The 17,816-nt window shown below is 38.9% G+C and overlaps 1 protein-coding gene across 1 annotated transcript in view; it reads left to right on the forward strand.

The window, feature by feature from the left end:
- SNX29 (sorting nexin 29) overlaps nucleotides 1–17,816 on the forward strand; it is a 647,758-nt gene that overhangs the window by 196,317 nt on the left and 433,625 nt on the right. The window contains exon 14 of the mRNA XM_036738094.1: nucleotides 1,295–1,377. Within this exon, the coding sequence (XP_036593989.1) occupies nucleotides 1,295–1,377 (83 nt within the window). The remainder of the gene's footprint in view (nucleotides 1–1,294; nucleotides 1,378–17,816) is intronic.

Consider the following 17,816-nt stretch of genomic DNA (forward strand, 5'->3'; position numbering starts at 1 on the left):
GAGGAAACAGTTTTCAAAAGATTAGTTTGTTCAATGATCATGCATGTCAGAGCTGATAGCTGAACATAAGTTTAAGTTTAAAGTTTTGTGCCAAATTTTGGGACTTTGAGGCCTAATCCAATTACAGTTTTGTTTTTTTTTTCATACCTCTACCAACACAGAGGAACTACAGGCTTGTGGCATCACTAGGGGGAGCTAAAACAGTAGAAAACGAGAATTTACAGCTTCCTTCATGTTGAAGCCAAAGCAGAAACCATAAAACAAAGCAGGCATCACGTATTCCCTATATGAGTACATGTTGCACTTGCTCAAGAGGAAGAAGCAAATTTTTCTGGGAGCTTTAAAAAAAAGCAGTTCTGTTTTCCCTGATCCAACTCTATTAGATGGTTAATACAGACTTTAAAAATTATGTATATGTGTGCGTACATGTGTATCTTTTTCAATGCTGCAGAGAGTCAACCCCTCTATGATTTATTAAATACTTCTTTGAGAATTTCTGTAGGTGCCTAGAATTTAAGTGACTTGCTCAGGTTGTTACATCTTATGAATACTAAGGGTGAATTTGTGTCCATGTTGCACTGACTCCAGCCTGGCCACTTGATCCACTGTGGGTGATCTTTGTAGTTTAGTCCTTCATAGAGGTCAAAGAGTAATGTTAATATTTCCCCAGTTGGTGATTATTTCAACTTAGCTTTGGAAGTGTTCCTTAGGGTAGTAGCTGACTTTAAAGTGATCCAGGATACCTTTAAGGTGTAGTATAATATAGCAGCTAGAATGCTGGACTTGGGGCCAGAAAGACCTGTTTTCTCTTCCTGTTTTTAACCTTCCTTAATTAAATGACCCTAGGCTAGTCACTTCACCTTTCTGAGCCTCTGTTTTCTCATATGTAAAATGGGATAAGTATATCTCTAATGAGTATCTCACCCGGTTGTTGTAAGGATCAAATGAGACAACATGGAAATGATGTTAAAAACCTTAAAAATTCCAAGTTACGTTATTCATTTATAGAGTAAAACATCCTGGCTTTAGAATAAATGTATTGAACTAGTGTGCTAGAGACACTTAGCTTAGTATTTTCCCTATTGTAAAAAATAGCTCTTGAAGGTCCCCACTCATGCATGCCCAGTCTTCTGTTATCAAATTCTTTTCTGTATTTTCCCAGTGATCATAATCTTTAAGACAGACTGAGCATTAATATTTATAGGAAGCACAGCACATGTTTTTCTTTATATAGGTTTTTCTGCTTCTAATTTTCTCATGTGTTAATAACCTTTTAATTTTTTTTTTTTGGCAGAGAAAATGAAGTGCTGAAAGTACAACTGAAGAAGTACGTAGGAGCTGTCCAGATGCTGAAAAGAGAAGGACAAACTGCTGAAGGTGAGGAAAAAAAGGGAGGGAAAAACCAGAGAAAGTATTAGCCACAACTTGGGCAAATTAATTTATGAAAACTCCTTTTAGAAATTCGTGTAAGATGTTGTTAATGTAATGAGAGCATTGGACTGGGGATTAGGAAACCTTTTTCTAGTCTTCATTCTCCCTCACTATTGACCTTGGAAGATTCACTTAACCCTGTGTGCTTCAGGTTTCTGTCCTGTAAAATGTCGGCTTTTTACCTTATAAGGATCTCTCTAGCTCTTAAATTCTGTTGACGGGTGAGGAGACATTCATTTTCTGGGTTATTAGCTAGTATGCCTACAATCTCTTAAAGCTCAGATCTGAAGAATTTTTAAAATAATCAGCCTTGGAAAATGACAATGAGATGGCAAATGGTTATCTGCCTTCGTGTTCCAGATCCAAAAAAATAAAGTAGACACAGAATCCAAACTCACACGGAGCAGAAAGAAACATTTTCTGCTTCTGTTTTTGGCCCTGAGGTAGTCTTCATAGTTTTTATTAGATGTTTCTCAAAAAGTCATCAGGAAAGGAACTCTTGACTTTGATTTTAATAATAGTAATAATATGTGCCAGGGAATATGCTAAACACTTTACAAATATTATCTCACCTGATCCTCACAACAGCCCTTCAAGGTAGGTGCTATTATCCTTATCTCACAGTTGACGAAACTGAGACAGCCAGAGAGTTTAAGTGACAGCTAGTAAGTGTCTGAGGCCAAATTTAAACTCTTTCCAGGCCTTCTCCAGGCCTATGACTTTCTGTAAGGAATGTTTTAACAAGAGAATTTTAAGATTATTTTTTGTGGCCATATTCTTCAGTAACACTATGTGGACTTGCCATCTGATAGAGGGAAGTAGGATTTGAATCAGGTTATGCCTTGTGACATAAACTCATTAAACTGTACAAAATCCAAACTGAGTTTATCCTGAAGGTTGAGTTTCTTTTGGTTTAAGTTTGATTCTGCCTAATCTGTAATGTTTATATTTATACAACATGATTAACTCAGAAACAGTTTATAACAGTTGATATTCACAATAAAATCTGTACATAAACTGACAAATAAAGTATGTATCAAAAGATACTGACAATGAATAACATTTGAGTTAAATTGGTTTACCAAGGGGTCAAAGATGAGGAGAAGCTAGTGTAGGTGAGATGGCCTGGTGGAGAATTAAAGAGTTAAAGGGTTTGGAGGTCAAAGTGCATATTAAGAGAAAGGCTTTTTAAGGGAAGGCAGGGGGAGAGGTGAAGAGCTAATAGATTTTGGTCAGATAAGGCGATTTCATAATTCTTGAACATGGAATTGGTACATTTGTGGGTAATGGCAGGATCAAAGGTATGACCGTCTTTGTATGTGTCTGAGGTCGAGTGGCGGTACATTCATGGAATATGGGTAGGTTGAAGAACTGAGTGTCTAGGGTATTTGAGGGAGAATCAGTATGGATATTGAAGTCCTCTAGTATGAGGGCACAGGGTGAGGAGGAAAGAAAAATGGTGAGCCAGGTATCAAATTCATTGAGGAAGGAGGGTCATTGATGAGGAGTGGAAGTAGCAAGGGGTGGGGAAGGGTACAGTGTAGAGCGGGGAGGGGGAGTATGTAGACAATTGTAATCAGAATTTTGATTGCATAGTAGATTTGAATATCTTAAACTTCAAAGGAAGAGAGGTTACTGAATGAAGAAGGAATGGGAGAACCTAGAACAGGCCTGAACAAACTATGGCCTGCCAAAGGATTTTGGGAAATCATCCTTCACATTTTTTGTGGGCTGCCAAAATCTTTTGGCATGCCCACGAGCTGTAAGTGGCCCATGGGCCACAGATTATACAGACCTGACCTAGAAGCACTAATGGGGAATAGGTAGTATTCCAACTCCCCACCTCAACCAGTGAGCCAAGGACAATGAGCGAAAGTGCAACCAGTACTGGAGAATATGGGCAGGGAAGCTGTGCCATCAAGGGGAAACCAGGTCTCAGTAAGAGCTAGTAGATGGAAGGAGTGGAAAAGGAATAGATTTACGATGAAGGGAAATTTGTTTCCTGTGGAATGGGCTGGATGGAGTTAGGAAGTGAAAGGGCTGGGTAGAATTTGGCTCAATCTTTGGGATGGACAGGAATGAATAATCACATGGTAGCGGAAGTAATAAAACTTGCCTATGGTCACACAGGTGTCCCAGAAAGGCTCAAATTGAAATTTAGGTCCTCTTGCTCCAAATTCAGAACTCTTTTTATTATAATAATTGATTTAGGGAAAATATAACTTTTCAAATTCAAAACCAGTTTTCATGGTTGGACACAGGAAGAGCATTCCAAGTGTGAGTGGTGTTTTCAGTCTTTTTCAGTTCTGTCTGACTCTGTAACCCCATTTGGGATTTTCTTGGCATAAATACTGTTTTGCCATTTGCTTCTCCAGCTCATTTTGCAGATGAGGAAACTGAGGCAAATAGCGTTTGCCTCTATCCACTGAGCCACTTAGCTGCCCAAGTATGGGCGATCACCAGTGCAGTGGCACAGGTTAGGAAGCTGGTGTGTCATGTTTGAGGAATAGCAAGAATTATAGAGTTTGTAGGGGTGAGTAAGATATAAGAAGACTGCGGAGGTGTGGATGAGGGCAGGTCATAAAGGCCTTTGAACTCCAAATAAAGGATTTTATATTTCATACTGGATCAAATAAGGAGCTACTAGAGTTTACTGAATGGGGAAGGGAAGGAGTAAGCTGGTCAGACGTGCTTTAGGAGGATTGCTTTGGTAACTGAGTGAGGAATGGGTTGGATTTTCAGGCAAGGAGCCAAACCAGCAGGTTATTGCAATTGTCTAGGCATGAGGTCACCAGGGCCCATACAAGGTGGAGGCAATATCAGAGGAGAGAAGGGGGTTTCTAAGAGACTTGTTGTGAAGGTAGAAATTGATAGGACATGACAGCAGATGAGATATTATTGTCAATGTTTTTATTTGGCAGATTGGATTTTTGAATCACATTCTCTTTATTTTTTCTTTTGTATCGTAATTACTTTTTATGTTCAGTGTGCATTCACTTTGAATGACATTCAAGGAGAAGACTCAGAAGGGGCTAAATAAATTTTCATAGTCTTAGAGAATAATGGTACGGAGTAGCCTGTTAATAGTCTTCCAATGCACGCAGTGACTTTTTGAGCATTTATTTCAGGGGTTAACGTTAATGGCTTGTGGAAGGCTTTGTTCATGGAGAGATATTTCCATATCTATTGTTGCTTGATCTCAAGGATCACACTGAGGAAACTAAAATCCCCCCTCTTTTCACCAGACCATAGACTTTCCTGCTTGTTTTACTTGAGTTTGGCTCTGTACCAATATGTGCATGATTTTGTATAAACAAGTGAACCTATCTGTGTTGAAGGCCATCATAAGCTTAAATGAAATGCCCTAATTTCTTTAGACTTATTTTATTTGATTTATTTTAAATATTTGTTCCAATGTCAGTAAAACCTTTCCCCCTTTCTCCATCCTCTGTCTAACCACGAATGTTCAGCAGTGTTTTTCATTCTTGGCGTCCTAAGTTCCTGTTCCACAGTGACTGATTTCAAAGTTATAGCCTTTCATTGGTGGATTCATTTAATTAATCTGCAGTAGGCATAGGGATACTAGGGAGGGGAAATGGCTTGTTGATAGAAGCAATTTCAGTAATCAGCAATGAGAAGAGAAGGAAAAATGGAGTGATTTGATGGACGAGGAAGCCTTGGAAACAATTTTAAATGTTGTTTAGACTGTAGTAGCTCCAAGAAACAAAAGGAAAAAGATCTCAGCTATCCATTCTTGTGTCACTGCTGATTTGTTGCATGCTTGGTAATCAACCAACTCCACTTTCATAGATTCCATACATTTTCTGTAGAAATGATTTTCCTGGGCTCTCAGGAACTAGGTCAGTACAACTTAGGAGGTCTATAATATATGGAGACAGATGATCTTGTGGGTACATACTCTCGAAGCATTCATAATTTTTTAAAGCAAAGCACATGTAATTTTTTTTTTGAGCTAGCTCAGGCTTATATTTCTAAATGCCTGTTAGATACAGTAGGTGCATAATGTCACATAAGTATTAGGTAGAAGAGGTCAGATTTGAACTTTAGATCCAGAACGCCTTTCACTGTCTAACACTACTGTGGCTCTCTGAGTGTCCCAGTGTTAAGTGCTAGAATCTAGATACAGATGGGGAATCCCAGAACCCTTGCTCTCATAGCTGTTGGGGAAGTAATTCCCTTCTGTCTTGTAAAATGAGACATTTGGATTAGATAAGTCAAGTCCCCATCAAGCACTACATCTCATGACCTACATCGTAACGATGATGATGATGATGATGATGATGATGATGTGACTTTTAGGTATACCGTCTCCTTTTAGCCTCTTAGATGGACATTGCAGCTATTCTTATTCCCATTTTACCAGTGAGGTTTCAGAGAGGATATGACTTGATACAGGTAGTATCAGAGGCGGAATTTGAATCCAAGCCTTCTTACTCTAAGTCCAGCCTTCTGTCCATTTAATGCTGCCTCTCATTGTGAGACTGACATAATAGTACGGCATCGCGAATGGAAATCAGTCACTGTATTATTAAAAAGTGCCTCTGTGCCAGTCACTGGGGATATAGAGTAAAAAGAATGAGGCAGTCCTTGCCTTTGAAGAGTTTACCTTCTTTTGAGAGAGACATCATGTATGTATATAAAACAACATACAAATTGGATGAAAAATAAATTCAACGTAATGTTTTTTGGGGGAGGTACTAACTAGCAGTTGGACCAGGAAAGATCTTGTGTTGAAAGTGGCTCTGTACTGAGCTTTGAAAAAAATGGAGATTCTAAGAGGTAGAAGGGAGGAGCGCATTCCAGGCATGGGGGATAGTCTATGCAGAGTCACAGAGGTGAGATAGAATGCTGGGAGGAACAAAAGGAACAGTTTGGGGGGACTGGGAGTCTGTGAAAAGGAATAATATAAACAGATCATTTGGAACGTGGTTGTGGAACGTTTCATATGCCAAATAGAGGAGTTTGTATTTGCTTCTAGAAGTAATGGAGAGCTCCTGGAATTTACTGAGCAAGGAAGTGACGTGGTCATGTGTGTGCTTTAGGAATATCACTCTGGCAGTTCTATGGGTGATGATTTGGAGAGGAGAGAAATTGAAGTAGCAGACCAAGTGCAGAGGTTATTGGAGTAGAAACAAGTATGAAAAGATGTAATAAACCCATCAAGTAGTTGCAAATTTTGCAACTACTTGGTGGTTGTAGAATGGAAATAGAGATTTCAGAGTTAATTGTGTAGATTTATCTTTCCGCTTGCTCCAAATTAAACTCATCATCTTAGGGAACTTTTCTCCCCTGACTACTCTATTTATTATGTCAACGGCAGCATAATATTCAGATGTTTGAAACTCTGTTGTTCTTTATGACTCCTCCCTCTTATTCAGCCTCTTTATACAAGTAATCAGCTTTTCCCGACTTGTCTTATTTTCCTTCTTTCTCCTTTGTTGAAGGAATGAGTACAGGGGACATCCTCTGGATGATAATATTAGCATATAACATGTATCTAGTATTACTAACTTAATTATAATTGTATAATTAGCATAATTGTATTATTAGCATATAATATGATATTGGGTAACCTCCCATTAATGGCTATGCTTATGGATAAGCAATGGATACCTATAAAACTTTCAAACGGGAATTCCCTGATGACCTTCTGTCACAACAGTGTTGCTAGCAGCTGTTGTGGGGGTGAAAGACTGATAACACCAGCACACAGAAAGGCTGCTAGCACAGGTCGTTTCATCTGCTTTTCTAAGGAAAGCAACTTTAAGGGATTAACTGTCTTACTTTAATTAAACATACATATACCATTCACTTAGTTCAGTGGGAAAAGCTATCACCCTGAACTTCAGAGAGAATTCAAACAGACATTACAAGCACACATTATATAAACAGAACAAATATAAATCAGTAGACAGACTTCTATCTATCCATAGCAATACATATAGTATGTGTTGAGAGAGAAGCACCAACATCTGAGTTTTCAAAGGGAGGAGGCTCCAACGGCCACCCTAGGTCTTGTCTGGCCAAATCACCAACACTCTGCCAGTGAGTGTGCCCCCAAAACAGAACACCAACCTCAGATCTTATATACATGTCTCAGGGCTCTGGGGCACTTGATTGCCTCAGTGCTGAGAGTGCTCAAACAAAAAACAGCAAAAAGTCCTACTTTGCTTGTCATTACATTTGAAAAGCAAGACTCATCAAAGGTACTTGATTACCTCAGCATTCCAAAAAAGAAAACAGTAAACAAGTCCCACCTTAATTACCATAATACCTCCTAAATTTGACAAGATTCCACCTTATTCTAGGAGACTGAGAAGGAGACCTGGGACACCGCAGCCAGCTACTGACTGGTCATTTTAAATTCTGCCCTGCCATGAGTATCTGTGCTTTTATCTATATTCTTAAATAAATCTTAACATTAGTAAACAAAGCCCCATATCTGCCCTTTCTCAGTATATCAAAAAAAAAAAAGTCTTGCTTTCATTCCTATTGCCACTACCAAGTCTGGACCCTAGTTATCTCATTCTTAGAATGCTGCCAGGGCTTCCTCATTGATCTCCTTGCCTCCAGTTACTTCCCCCCATTCAGTGTATCCTGAAGACTGTCTTTGCGTCAATGAAGGCATCCCTTTCCTCATACCATTCTCTTGTTTAAGAATTTATGATCTATATAACATTTTAAAAGACAACCAACTTTGAAAGATTTGAGATCAATGTAATGACCAAACATGATTGCAGAGGACTGATGATGATGCACTGTGCTGCTCACTTACTCACAGGTAATGGATTTAAGGTACAGAACGAGACACTGATTTTTGTACATAGCCAATGTATGATTTTTTTTTGGCTTGATTATGCAAATTTTTTTCACACATGTTTTCTTTTTAAAAAATTTGCGGCATATGCCAGGGAGAGAATATAAATACTTGTTAATTGAAAATATAATTTAAATGAGTTTATTAGATCAAGCTTAAAGTCCTCTGACCTGGTAGTCAAGATTATTTGTAACCTGGCCTAATCCTATTTATCCAGGGTTATCTCCCATATGTTTCTTTTTGCCCAGAGTCATATATATTTCGGTGATATTTCTTAAGACATGCATAAATTCTCAAGTCTGAGTCAGATAATCAGGCAAGTCTGTGGCTCATTGAAAATAAGGGGGATGTTAGTCTTACACATATGAACTTTCCTAGCCGGCAACAGTAGATACGGAAATAGCTTGCTAAGAGCACAGCCCTGTCACAAGATCTCTTTGTCTTAAGCCCTGGACACCGCCTCCACCAGGTGCGTGGGAAGACTGTGAGTAGTCAATATTCTAGAACAGGACACTCCACCATTCTCCAAAAATGTACAAACTTACTTAGTTTCTTACAAGTGTTCTCTATTATACTAAGTTAATTCACATGGGGTCATCAGAAATAGTATGATAGAAGAGAAAAATCCTGGGGCTTGCGGTTCAAAAGATCAGTTTGTCGGGTAATGCTATTAAAATAATATCCCAAATCCAGTCTATTGCGAAGTGCTGTCCAGCACTGGCTTTTCTTACGGTCCAGATTCCTTGCTGTCTCATTCGTGTACATGCCATCTTACCTCCTTAAACAGGAAAAGTTATCTTCCTTTAATAAATACTATCTACATTCAGGGAGGAAGTGGAGTCTAAGGCGAGAGAGTTGAAAGTTGAGAAGACTGCAGGCTATACAAAAAGTTCTGAAGGAGTTCTTCTTTTGTTTGGTTTTCTAACCGCGGGGACTTTCTGTCGTTTTATTCATAGTAGCATTATTTAGACCTCCAAACTCTAAATCTACATTCATATAAATTAAAAACATAATAATAGTTCGTAGATGAACAAGATTCATATGAGCTGAGAAGGCTTCCTGGAAGAGGGATGACACACCCTGAATCTAGGATTTGGTTGGTGACAAGAAAAATGGAAGATACACCATGGAGAGAAAAAGTATGACTAAAGTCAAGGAGGTGAGATGGCAAGTTTTCTTGGTCTGTACTTATTTATTATTCCTTATACTATACCGGCCGTGGCATCATCCTTGCCTTTCTTTCTCTGTCACTCCCCATTTTCCCTTCAGCTACCAACGCTTGTCATTTCTACCTCAGTGACATACAATAAGCAGTTCAGGGCCTTATCATCTCTCATTTGAACAATAGTGACCTCCTTTTTAGACTCCTTGCTTCCAGTTTCTCTCCTCTTCAATTTTCTATCATAAAACTATTAAGTTAGTATTACTAAAATACAAATACAGTTTTATCCCTCCTCTACTGAAAAATCCTCAGTGGCTGTCTGTTCTCAGGTGAAGTGCAAGATTCATAACTTCATATTCAAAGCTCTTACAATATGGCACCTGTCTCTCTTTCTCATGTTATTTCCTGTTACTTCCCTTCAGTTGCTCTATTTTAGTCTAGTTGGCTTGCTAGCTGTTTCCTGTATACACCACTTCATATTTCATCCCCTTGCCTTTAAATGGGTGTCCCCCAGGTCCAGAAATACACTCCTTGCTCACCTCTTCTTCCTTGAATCCCAGCTTCCTTCAGCACATACCTGCAGTGCCATCTCCCACACAAAGCCTTTCTGGATTCCCCCTAGTTGTTAGCCCTCTCTGCCTTTTGAAATAGCTTTGTATATGCTCTTTGCTTACCGCTAACTCTCTGACCGTGGGTGTCCTCTTCCTCCCAAACTCCGTTATGAGCTCTTTTTCCTTCTTCTCTATGCTAGCTCACTTTGTGGTCTCATGAGTTCAGTCATCATTGCTATGTAGATAATTTTCAGATCCATATATCCAGCCTTGGTTTTTCTGCTGAGCTGCAGTCGCAGTTGTCCAGCTACCTCTTAGACATCTCCAAATGGATGTCCCCTATAGACATCTCAAATTTAACAAGTACAATGCAGAACTCATTATCTTCCCTCCCCTCCTCCCCCGGTCCTCCCCATTTCTGGATTTCCCTGTTACTGACAAGGACACCGTCATCTTCTCAGTCACCCAGGCTTGCAACCTCAGGGTCATCCTTGGTTCATCAGTTTCACTCACCTCACCTTCCAATCCGTTGCCAAATTGTCATTTCTGCCATCACAATATTTCTTTTATGCATCCTTTCCCCTCTATTCGTACACCCACAACTCGAGTTTAGGCCCTTATTACCCTTTTTTCCATTACTCTAAATAGCCTTCTAACCGGTCTCCCTGCCTCAAGTCTTTCCCCCACTCCAATCCATCCCCGCTCAGTTCAAGGTGATTCCAAAGCAAAGGACTGACCATATCATCCCCCTGCTCAAGGAGCACCAGTGGCTCACTACTGGCTCTAGGATCAGATATAAAGCCCTTGTTTGGCATTTAAAGTTCATCATAACTTAGCCTCTTGCTTCCTTTTATCTTTCTTACACCTTCTTTTCCTCCACACTGTGATCCAAAGACACTGTCCTCCCTGCTGTTCCTTGCACATGACCATCCATCTATATCCTTAGTCTTTGACTTGGCACTAGATGTTCCCTATTCCTGTAATGCTCTACCTACTCCCCTTCTCCTCTTTGTTTCCCTGACTTCCTTTAGGACTCAGCCCTAACACTGCCTTTTGCAGGAAACTTTTTCCTGCCCCAGCTGCCAATGCCTTCCCTTTGCAGATTACCTTCTTGTATTCTGTATATATCTTGTATGTATCTAGATATTTACATCTTGTCTTTTCCATAGAATGTATGCTCCTAGAGACCAGAGATTTTGAGGCCTCTTTTTGTCTTCCTTTGAAATGTCAATGCTTGGCACAATGCCTGTCACATAGTAATGGGTAGGAGAAACATTCATTCTCTTTGTATACTATGAAAATACTCAGTGCAAATCTCTGGATTCGTATATGGCAGTCAGTTTTGCTTGTGTTGGAAGCTGGTTTACAGACCTTTGATAATAAGATTAAAAGTGATCATAGAAAGAACACTTGAGTAGTAATATCTTTTACACAGCATTGAGTATAAATAAAATAAAAGCTTTAGGTGGTTGGAAATGTTGTATTACTTTGGGGAATTTGTGCTTAGTGTGTTGTTGTTTCAGGAGCAGACCCGTTAGGAGTGTAAGATATGTTGATAAGTTTACTACCATCTGATTATCACCCTACCCTTTGGGTTTATCTAATTTTTTCCCCTTCTATGCTATCTAATTTTAGCCACAATGGGCTAACTTCTATGTGCCTGTTTCCACAATCCAGCTAGCAGCCAGTACCCAGAAAGCTGCCAACAGCACAGGTTCTTTTGATCTGCTTTAATAAGGAAAGCAAGGTTAAAGGGGTTGACAAGTTTACTTTAATCCAGCATGCAGACAGCATTCACTTAGTTCAGGGGAAAAAACCAGCATTCTGAACTTCAGAACAAAATACAAACAAAGTACAAACATCAACAGACAGACCCAATACAGATTCCTAGTTACCAACATCTAGGCTCAGCCTGGGAGCTCAGAACAAGGGCTGGCCCAGAGTCACGCTCGCCACCACTGCTGCGGGAATGAGCTCCAAAGAAGAGATAGCCAACCCCTGGTTTTTATATCTTTTTCAGTCAGGGGTGAGTCACACATGCGACTCACCCATGTGATCTAGAATCATCACAAAGAGGCGGACTTAAACCCACATGGTCTAAAAGCCTCTGCTCTCCCAGACATGTAAACTAGGCCCTCCCTGGAGTTAGCCCCACCTTGGACCCCACCTTAGTTGCCAATCCACACCCACTAAGGTTTTACACCTAATAGGGGTTAGGGCCTGGGGCTTAGCACCTAGTAAGGATTACTCAATGAATTACTCAAAGGGAACAAAAGCCAAAATATTCAAGGGCACTTGTTGAACTAAGTGCTAAGGAGCCCATTTTTGTTACCGACACAGTGCCCCAAATATATCCTGTATTTTCTTGTTTCTGTCTTTACTTATATCAGGCTCTGTGACTGCAATGCTTTTGTCCATAATAATGTTTCATTTTCCCTTGTACTTATGTCTTATATCTTAAATAAACTGTCACTTCATGAGGTTCAGAACTCTTGATATTATAAACTTTTAACTTGCACAAAGTTCTGTAAACAATGAGCAGCCAGGTGGTACAGTGGATAGAGTGCCTGGCCTAGAGTCAGGAAGACTCTTCTTCTGGAGTTCAAATCTGGCCTCAGACACCTGCTAGCAGTGTGACCTTGGGCAAGTCTGTTTGTCTCAGTTTCCTCATTTGTAAAATGAGTTGCAGAACGAAATGGCAAACCACTCTAATATCTTTGTCAAGAAAACCCCAAATGGGGTCACAAATGTCAAGAGTTGGACATGATTGAAAAATGGCTGAACAGCAACAAACTTGAAACAGTCTGCTTAATAAATGTTTGTTGATTGTTGAGTGAAAATTACAAATTTGATTCCTCCAAGATGTATATCTAGATTATCATAGTTTAAATGGTTCCTTATCTGCTGTAATTTTCCTTTTTTTAATCTGCTGTGAAGCAGAATCATTCTGTATATTTTGCCTCTTGATGAGAATGTGAGCTTCTTGAGTACTGGGACAATCTAGCCTTCTGCATGTTTTTAAAAGTTGGGTTACTTCTTAAAGCAGTTTTAGTCTTTTATTTACAAATAGCAATCCTTAGTCTGGGAAATATCATCATTTGTATTTGATATTATAGTTCCTTAAAAACAACTGTCAACAAAAACTATCTGCAACCTACAATATATATAGGAAGTGGAATTAGGATACATTTATTTTCATATGCATGTGTATGTAGGCACATATGTATATATACGTATACACATACATGGCTTTTGTGGCGGTTTGTACCTACCTTTTATTCCAAAGCAGCACCTTATGCTTAGAATGACCTTTTTTCTTCCCCCTTCCATGCAGTTTTTCACCCATCTTTTTAATGGCTTCTGAAATTCACCCTTCTCCATGACACCTTCCTGTAGTGATAAATCTAAAGCTGATATTTTCGCACAGACTTACCCAGTGAAAAACTGGGTCTTCTTCATCAGTTCTCTTGAATCTTCCTCTTCTGGTATACTTCCATGGCAGTATATCTTGGATTATAATTTCCCAGTGACTTGGGATTCTGTATATTTTTTCTTTATAAGATGGACGGTATTTTAGAGGTTTGAAATACCATCATCAGAAAGCATTTCTTGGGTAACTGAGTGAGCATGGTGCTGTACTGTAATATCCATTTGTAAAGAAAGAACTCCCAATCCCCAGGAATCAATAATCTCAAATGCACTGATGTGGAAATAACCCATTAGGGGAAGATTTAAGACAATCAGAACAATTTGTCCACAACTTGCACTTTTCTAGATAGAACTTTCAAACTAATTGACAGTTTTATTGATCTTAAAAAACCAAACCCACCTCCTTGGTTTTATTTATCAATTATATTCTAATTTCTTTACTTCTTTTCTTAACCTTATCATTTTTATTTCTTTGCTTTCATTTTGACTTTGATTTCTTTTTGGTATCTTTATATTCAGGCTTAATTTGTTTTTCTTTTTTCTCTCTTAATAATATAGGTATTCATTAATATACATTTCTTGATGACCTACTTTTAAAAATTTTTATGTGCCACATTATTATCATTGCCATTGTTAAATAGTCTTATAATTTTTCTGATTTCTCCAGTCAAGTCATGGTTCTGAACAGAGATGTTAAATTTGAAAACTCCCTGAGTTTTCTCTGAGTGAGGCCTGAACCAGATTAAAATATACTTTGGAAATGTTTAACAAAATAAACAAAAATACAGTACAACATAGATAATGCTAATTTGTAGTTTTCCAAGTCAATATGTGGCCCACAGGGATCTGTTTATATTTAAGTTTAACACCACTGATTTAGAAGAAGGATTTTCTGTTTCTACGTAGTTTTTGTTATTTTTTTTTGTCATCTTATTTTTAAGTTCTAATTTTATCACTTTGAAGTCTGAAAATGCAGCATGTGTAATTTTGTCATATTTGAACCTGGTGTAGGATCAGTTTTTTTGAGCATCCCATGTGTATCTGAAAATGATGTGTAGCCCCCATTTACCTTATTTAATTCTCTATACTTCTTTTGATTACATTTTAAATAAGTAATTCAGGTCTGTGATTTCTTCATTGTTAGTTTTAAAATTTGATTTGTCATCTTGATAATGGAACATGATAGGTTCCCCACAATTATTATAATTGTGTTAATCTTTCTTTTATTAATTTAAATGTTGAATTGTTTGGTGCACATACATTTATTCATTTTTCCTATCATTATTTTGTAATGCCTTGTCAGTCTCTCTCAATTTTGAATTCCTTTTTAACAGATATCATTAGGTTTTTTTGAACTGGCAGTTAACCTGATATATTTTAGACCAAACTTTTAAATTCCCAAATCTTTTGACTAGGTGTGGGCAGTTAAGTCCTGTCAATTTAAGGAGAATCAGTGATAAACAGCTGGGGATATAAGAACTTTTGGACAGGTGGGAGTGGGGAAATTTCTAATGCTTTTAGCAGAATGGCCTTTAGAGAAATCCAGGATTTAGGCTGAGTATGTAGGTGGAGGAGGGAAAATATTCCCCTTTTGCTCGGTTAAAGTTTGGGGGTATGTGTGTGGGAGACAACTTGTGACAGGCTCCATTGTTCCAGTAGGATACCAGTTGGTAGATAGGCCTCTCTGGACCTCATTAGGGCAGGGGGCTTGGGCCCTCTCTTCATTCGAGGACAGGTATTTGGATGGGGGAATCAGAGGGACTGCATTCTCACATAGAGATAGGGGATGTAGTAGAAAGAGGAATTATTCAGTTCCAGTTTTGGGGGGTTCTGCGTGGTAGATTGAGACTGACTCGGGTGTGGTTTATGGGACTGATTAGCCTAGAACCAAGTGGGATGTGATGGGAGATGGGTAATTGAAGTCCTTGGGCAGCCTATGGCTTCATGACTCAAAATGGTAGTAACATGGGGAGGTGGTTGTAGTTGGACTTACTTGGGCTGCCTTTGGGAGTATGATAGGCAGCAGCTATAGCAGCAATATTGATTTTCCTCCACATGATTTTCTGTGTGTGTGTGTGTGTGTGTGAAGGTTTGGGTGTATATTGATGGAATTTCTGTTTCTTGAAGTCATTTGGGCACTGTTGGCTCCCTAGCTTCTTTCTACTCTGCTGTCTGTCTTACATGAAGGTCTCTATGGCAAGACAGGAATCAAGAGACCAGGATCAGTGTCTTGGTTCCATGATCATAGGCAAGTCACCCAGTTTCTCTGAAACTTATTTTCCTTATTTATAAAATGGGAATAAGGGCAATAACACATTATAGCAATATCATTTCTCTCCTCGCTGCTCATGATCTTCAGAAACTTATCATTCCGAAGATGAATTTCTTTCTAAAACTTATAACTTCTCAGATAATTTTCCTCTTCTGTTGCTAAGTACCTTTCCCCTGCCATTCATTTTCCAGCTTCTTTTTATGTGTTGATTAGATTGTGAGCTCCTTGAGGGCAGGGATTCTCTTAACCCTCTCTGTGTACGACAGCACTTAGCACAGCGCCTAGTACATAGTAGGCTTTTAATAAATGTTTATTCTGATTCTGACTATAACACTTATCTTAGTGTGTTGTTGTGGAAAAAAGCTTTGTAAATCTTAAAGTAATATAGAGAAGTGAGCTCGTTTCAAAAAACATTTCTTAAGTGATATCTGTCTATCTATCTGTCTGTCTTATCTAATCTATCAACCTGCACTAAAGTCATAATCAAATGAACCATGTTCATTTCAATGTGGAAGTGACCTTGTGTTCTCAAAGACTGTGCCAATGGAGTATAAGCTATAATAGGTTCTGCCAAGATAAAGATACTATAAGTTTCAGCTAGTGATGGATTCCATGGAAATTCCAGAGGCTCATCACCAGGAGTTGGGCTATCAGATGATTTTTTTCTTTCTTTTTGATTTTTGCAATTCATGAAACCAACTTCAGTACTGTGGAAGGGAAGCAGCCTTCGTGGTGCATAAAGTTAGTTATATTGATGAAATCAGAAATCTTTTAAAATATTAGGGTATGGGGCAGCTAGGTGGCACAGTGAGTAGAGCACTGGCCCTGGAGTCAGGAGGACCTGAGTTCAAATCCGGCCTCAGACACTTGACACACTTACTAGCTGTGTGACCTTGGGCAAGTCACTTAACCCCAATTGCCCTGCCCTTCCCCCCCCCCCCCAAAGAAAAAAAAGAAATTTAAAATATTAGGATATATTTAAGTACTATAGTAGGTTATGGGAGACATCAAGATCAATAGGAGGCTGAGCTGGACCTGTAGTCAGCAAGAACCGAGTTCAAATGTGACCTCAGTCATTTAGTAGTGTGACTCTTGGTGAGTCATTTCATCTCTAAGTTTCCTCATCTGTAGAATGGGGATAGGGATAGCACCCCCCTCCCAGGGTTATTGTGAAGATCTAAAGAGATAACGTTTGTAAAGTGCTTTGTAAACCTGACAGGGCTGTGTGCAAGTTATTGTTATGTCAGGCCTCTGCCTTCTATGAATGTATAGATACTATAAGATACACATAAGAAACAATGGCGTGAGCGCGTAAAAGAGTGCTAGGTGCCATGAGAACTTCAAAGGTGAATAAATTATTTGTGGATTAGGGCAGAGGAAGCTTCATGGACAACGTGGCATTCAATTTGGGCCCTACAGGATGAGCAGAACTTCAACATTTGGAGATTTGGTCTGGGGAGAAAAGGGAAAGCATAGAGGGATTAGCATGAAGAAATGCTTAGACGTGGGCATAATGGATAAAGGAGGCAGCTAGGTGGCACGGTGGGTAGAGCACTGGATCCAGAGTCTGGAAGACATGAGTTCAAACCACTTAACCTCTGTTTGCCTTCAGCCATTGGAGAAGAAAATGGCAAACCACTCTGGTATCTTTGCCAAAAAAAATCCCCCCAAAAACATGGACAATGTTGTCCATGGGGTCATGAAGAGTTACACACAACTGAATAATCACAATCAAAAAGAGAAAGACCATTAGTCTAGTTTGGCAGGAACATAGAGTATATGAAAATAATGATAGGACATAAAGTTAGAAGGGCAGAGTTGGAAGTAAGCTGAGTTTGAAAATTAACCCATAATCAATTTAGTCCTATAAAAGTCCTGTATAAGACCCTTTGTAAATGGAATGGCAGTATCCTAAGGAAGTGCTGAATATGTTCATTAGTTAGCAAGGATGATAATGATAGAGACACTGTCTACTGTGGATGAGTATGCATTTTAATTGTAAGAGTGCAACAGATTGAAGAGTTAAACATTGCTTTGTATCCTTCAGAATTGACAAATTATAATTTTAATTTATCTATCAATGACAGAGAAATTGGGGAAATAAAGAAGCTCACGTTTAAATGCATTGGGAGT

Source organism: Trichosurus vulpecula, chromosome 9, assembly GCF_011100635.1.
Source record: "Trichosurus vulpecula isolate mTriVul1 chromosome 9, mTriVul1.pri, whole genome shotgun sequence".
NCBI lineage: Eukaryota > Metazoa > Chordata > Mammalia > Diprotodontia > Phalangeridae > Trichosurus > Trichosurus vulpecula.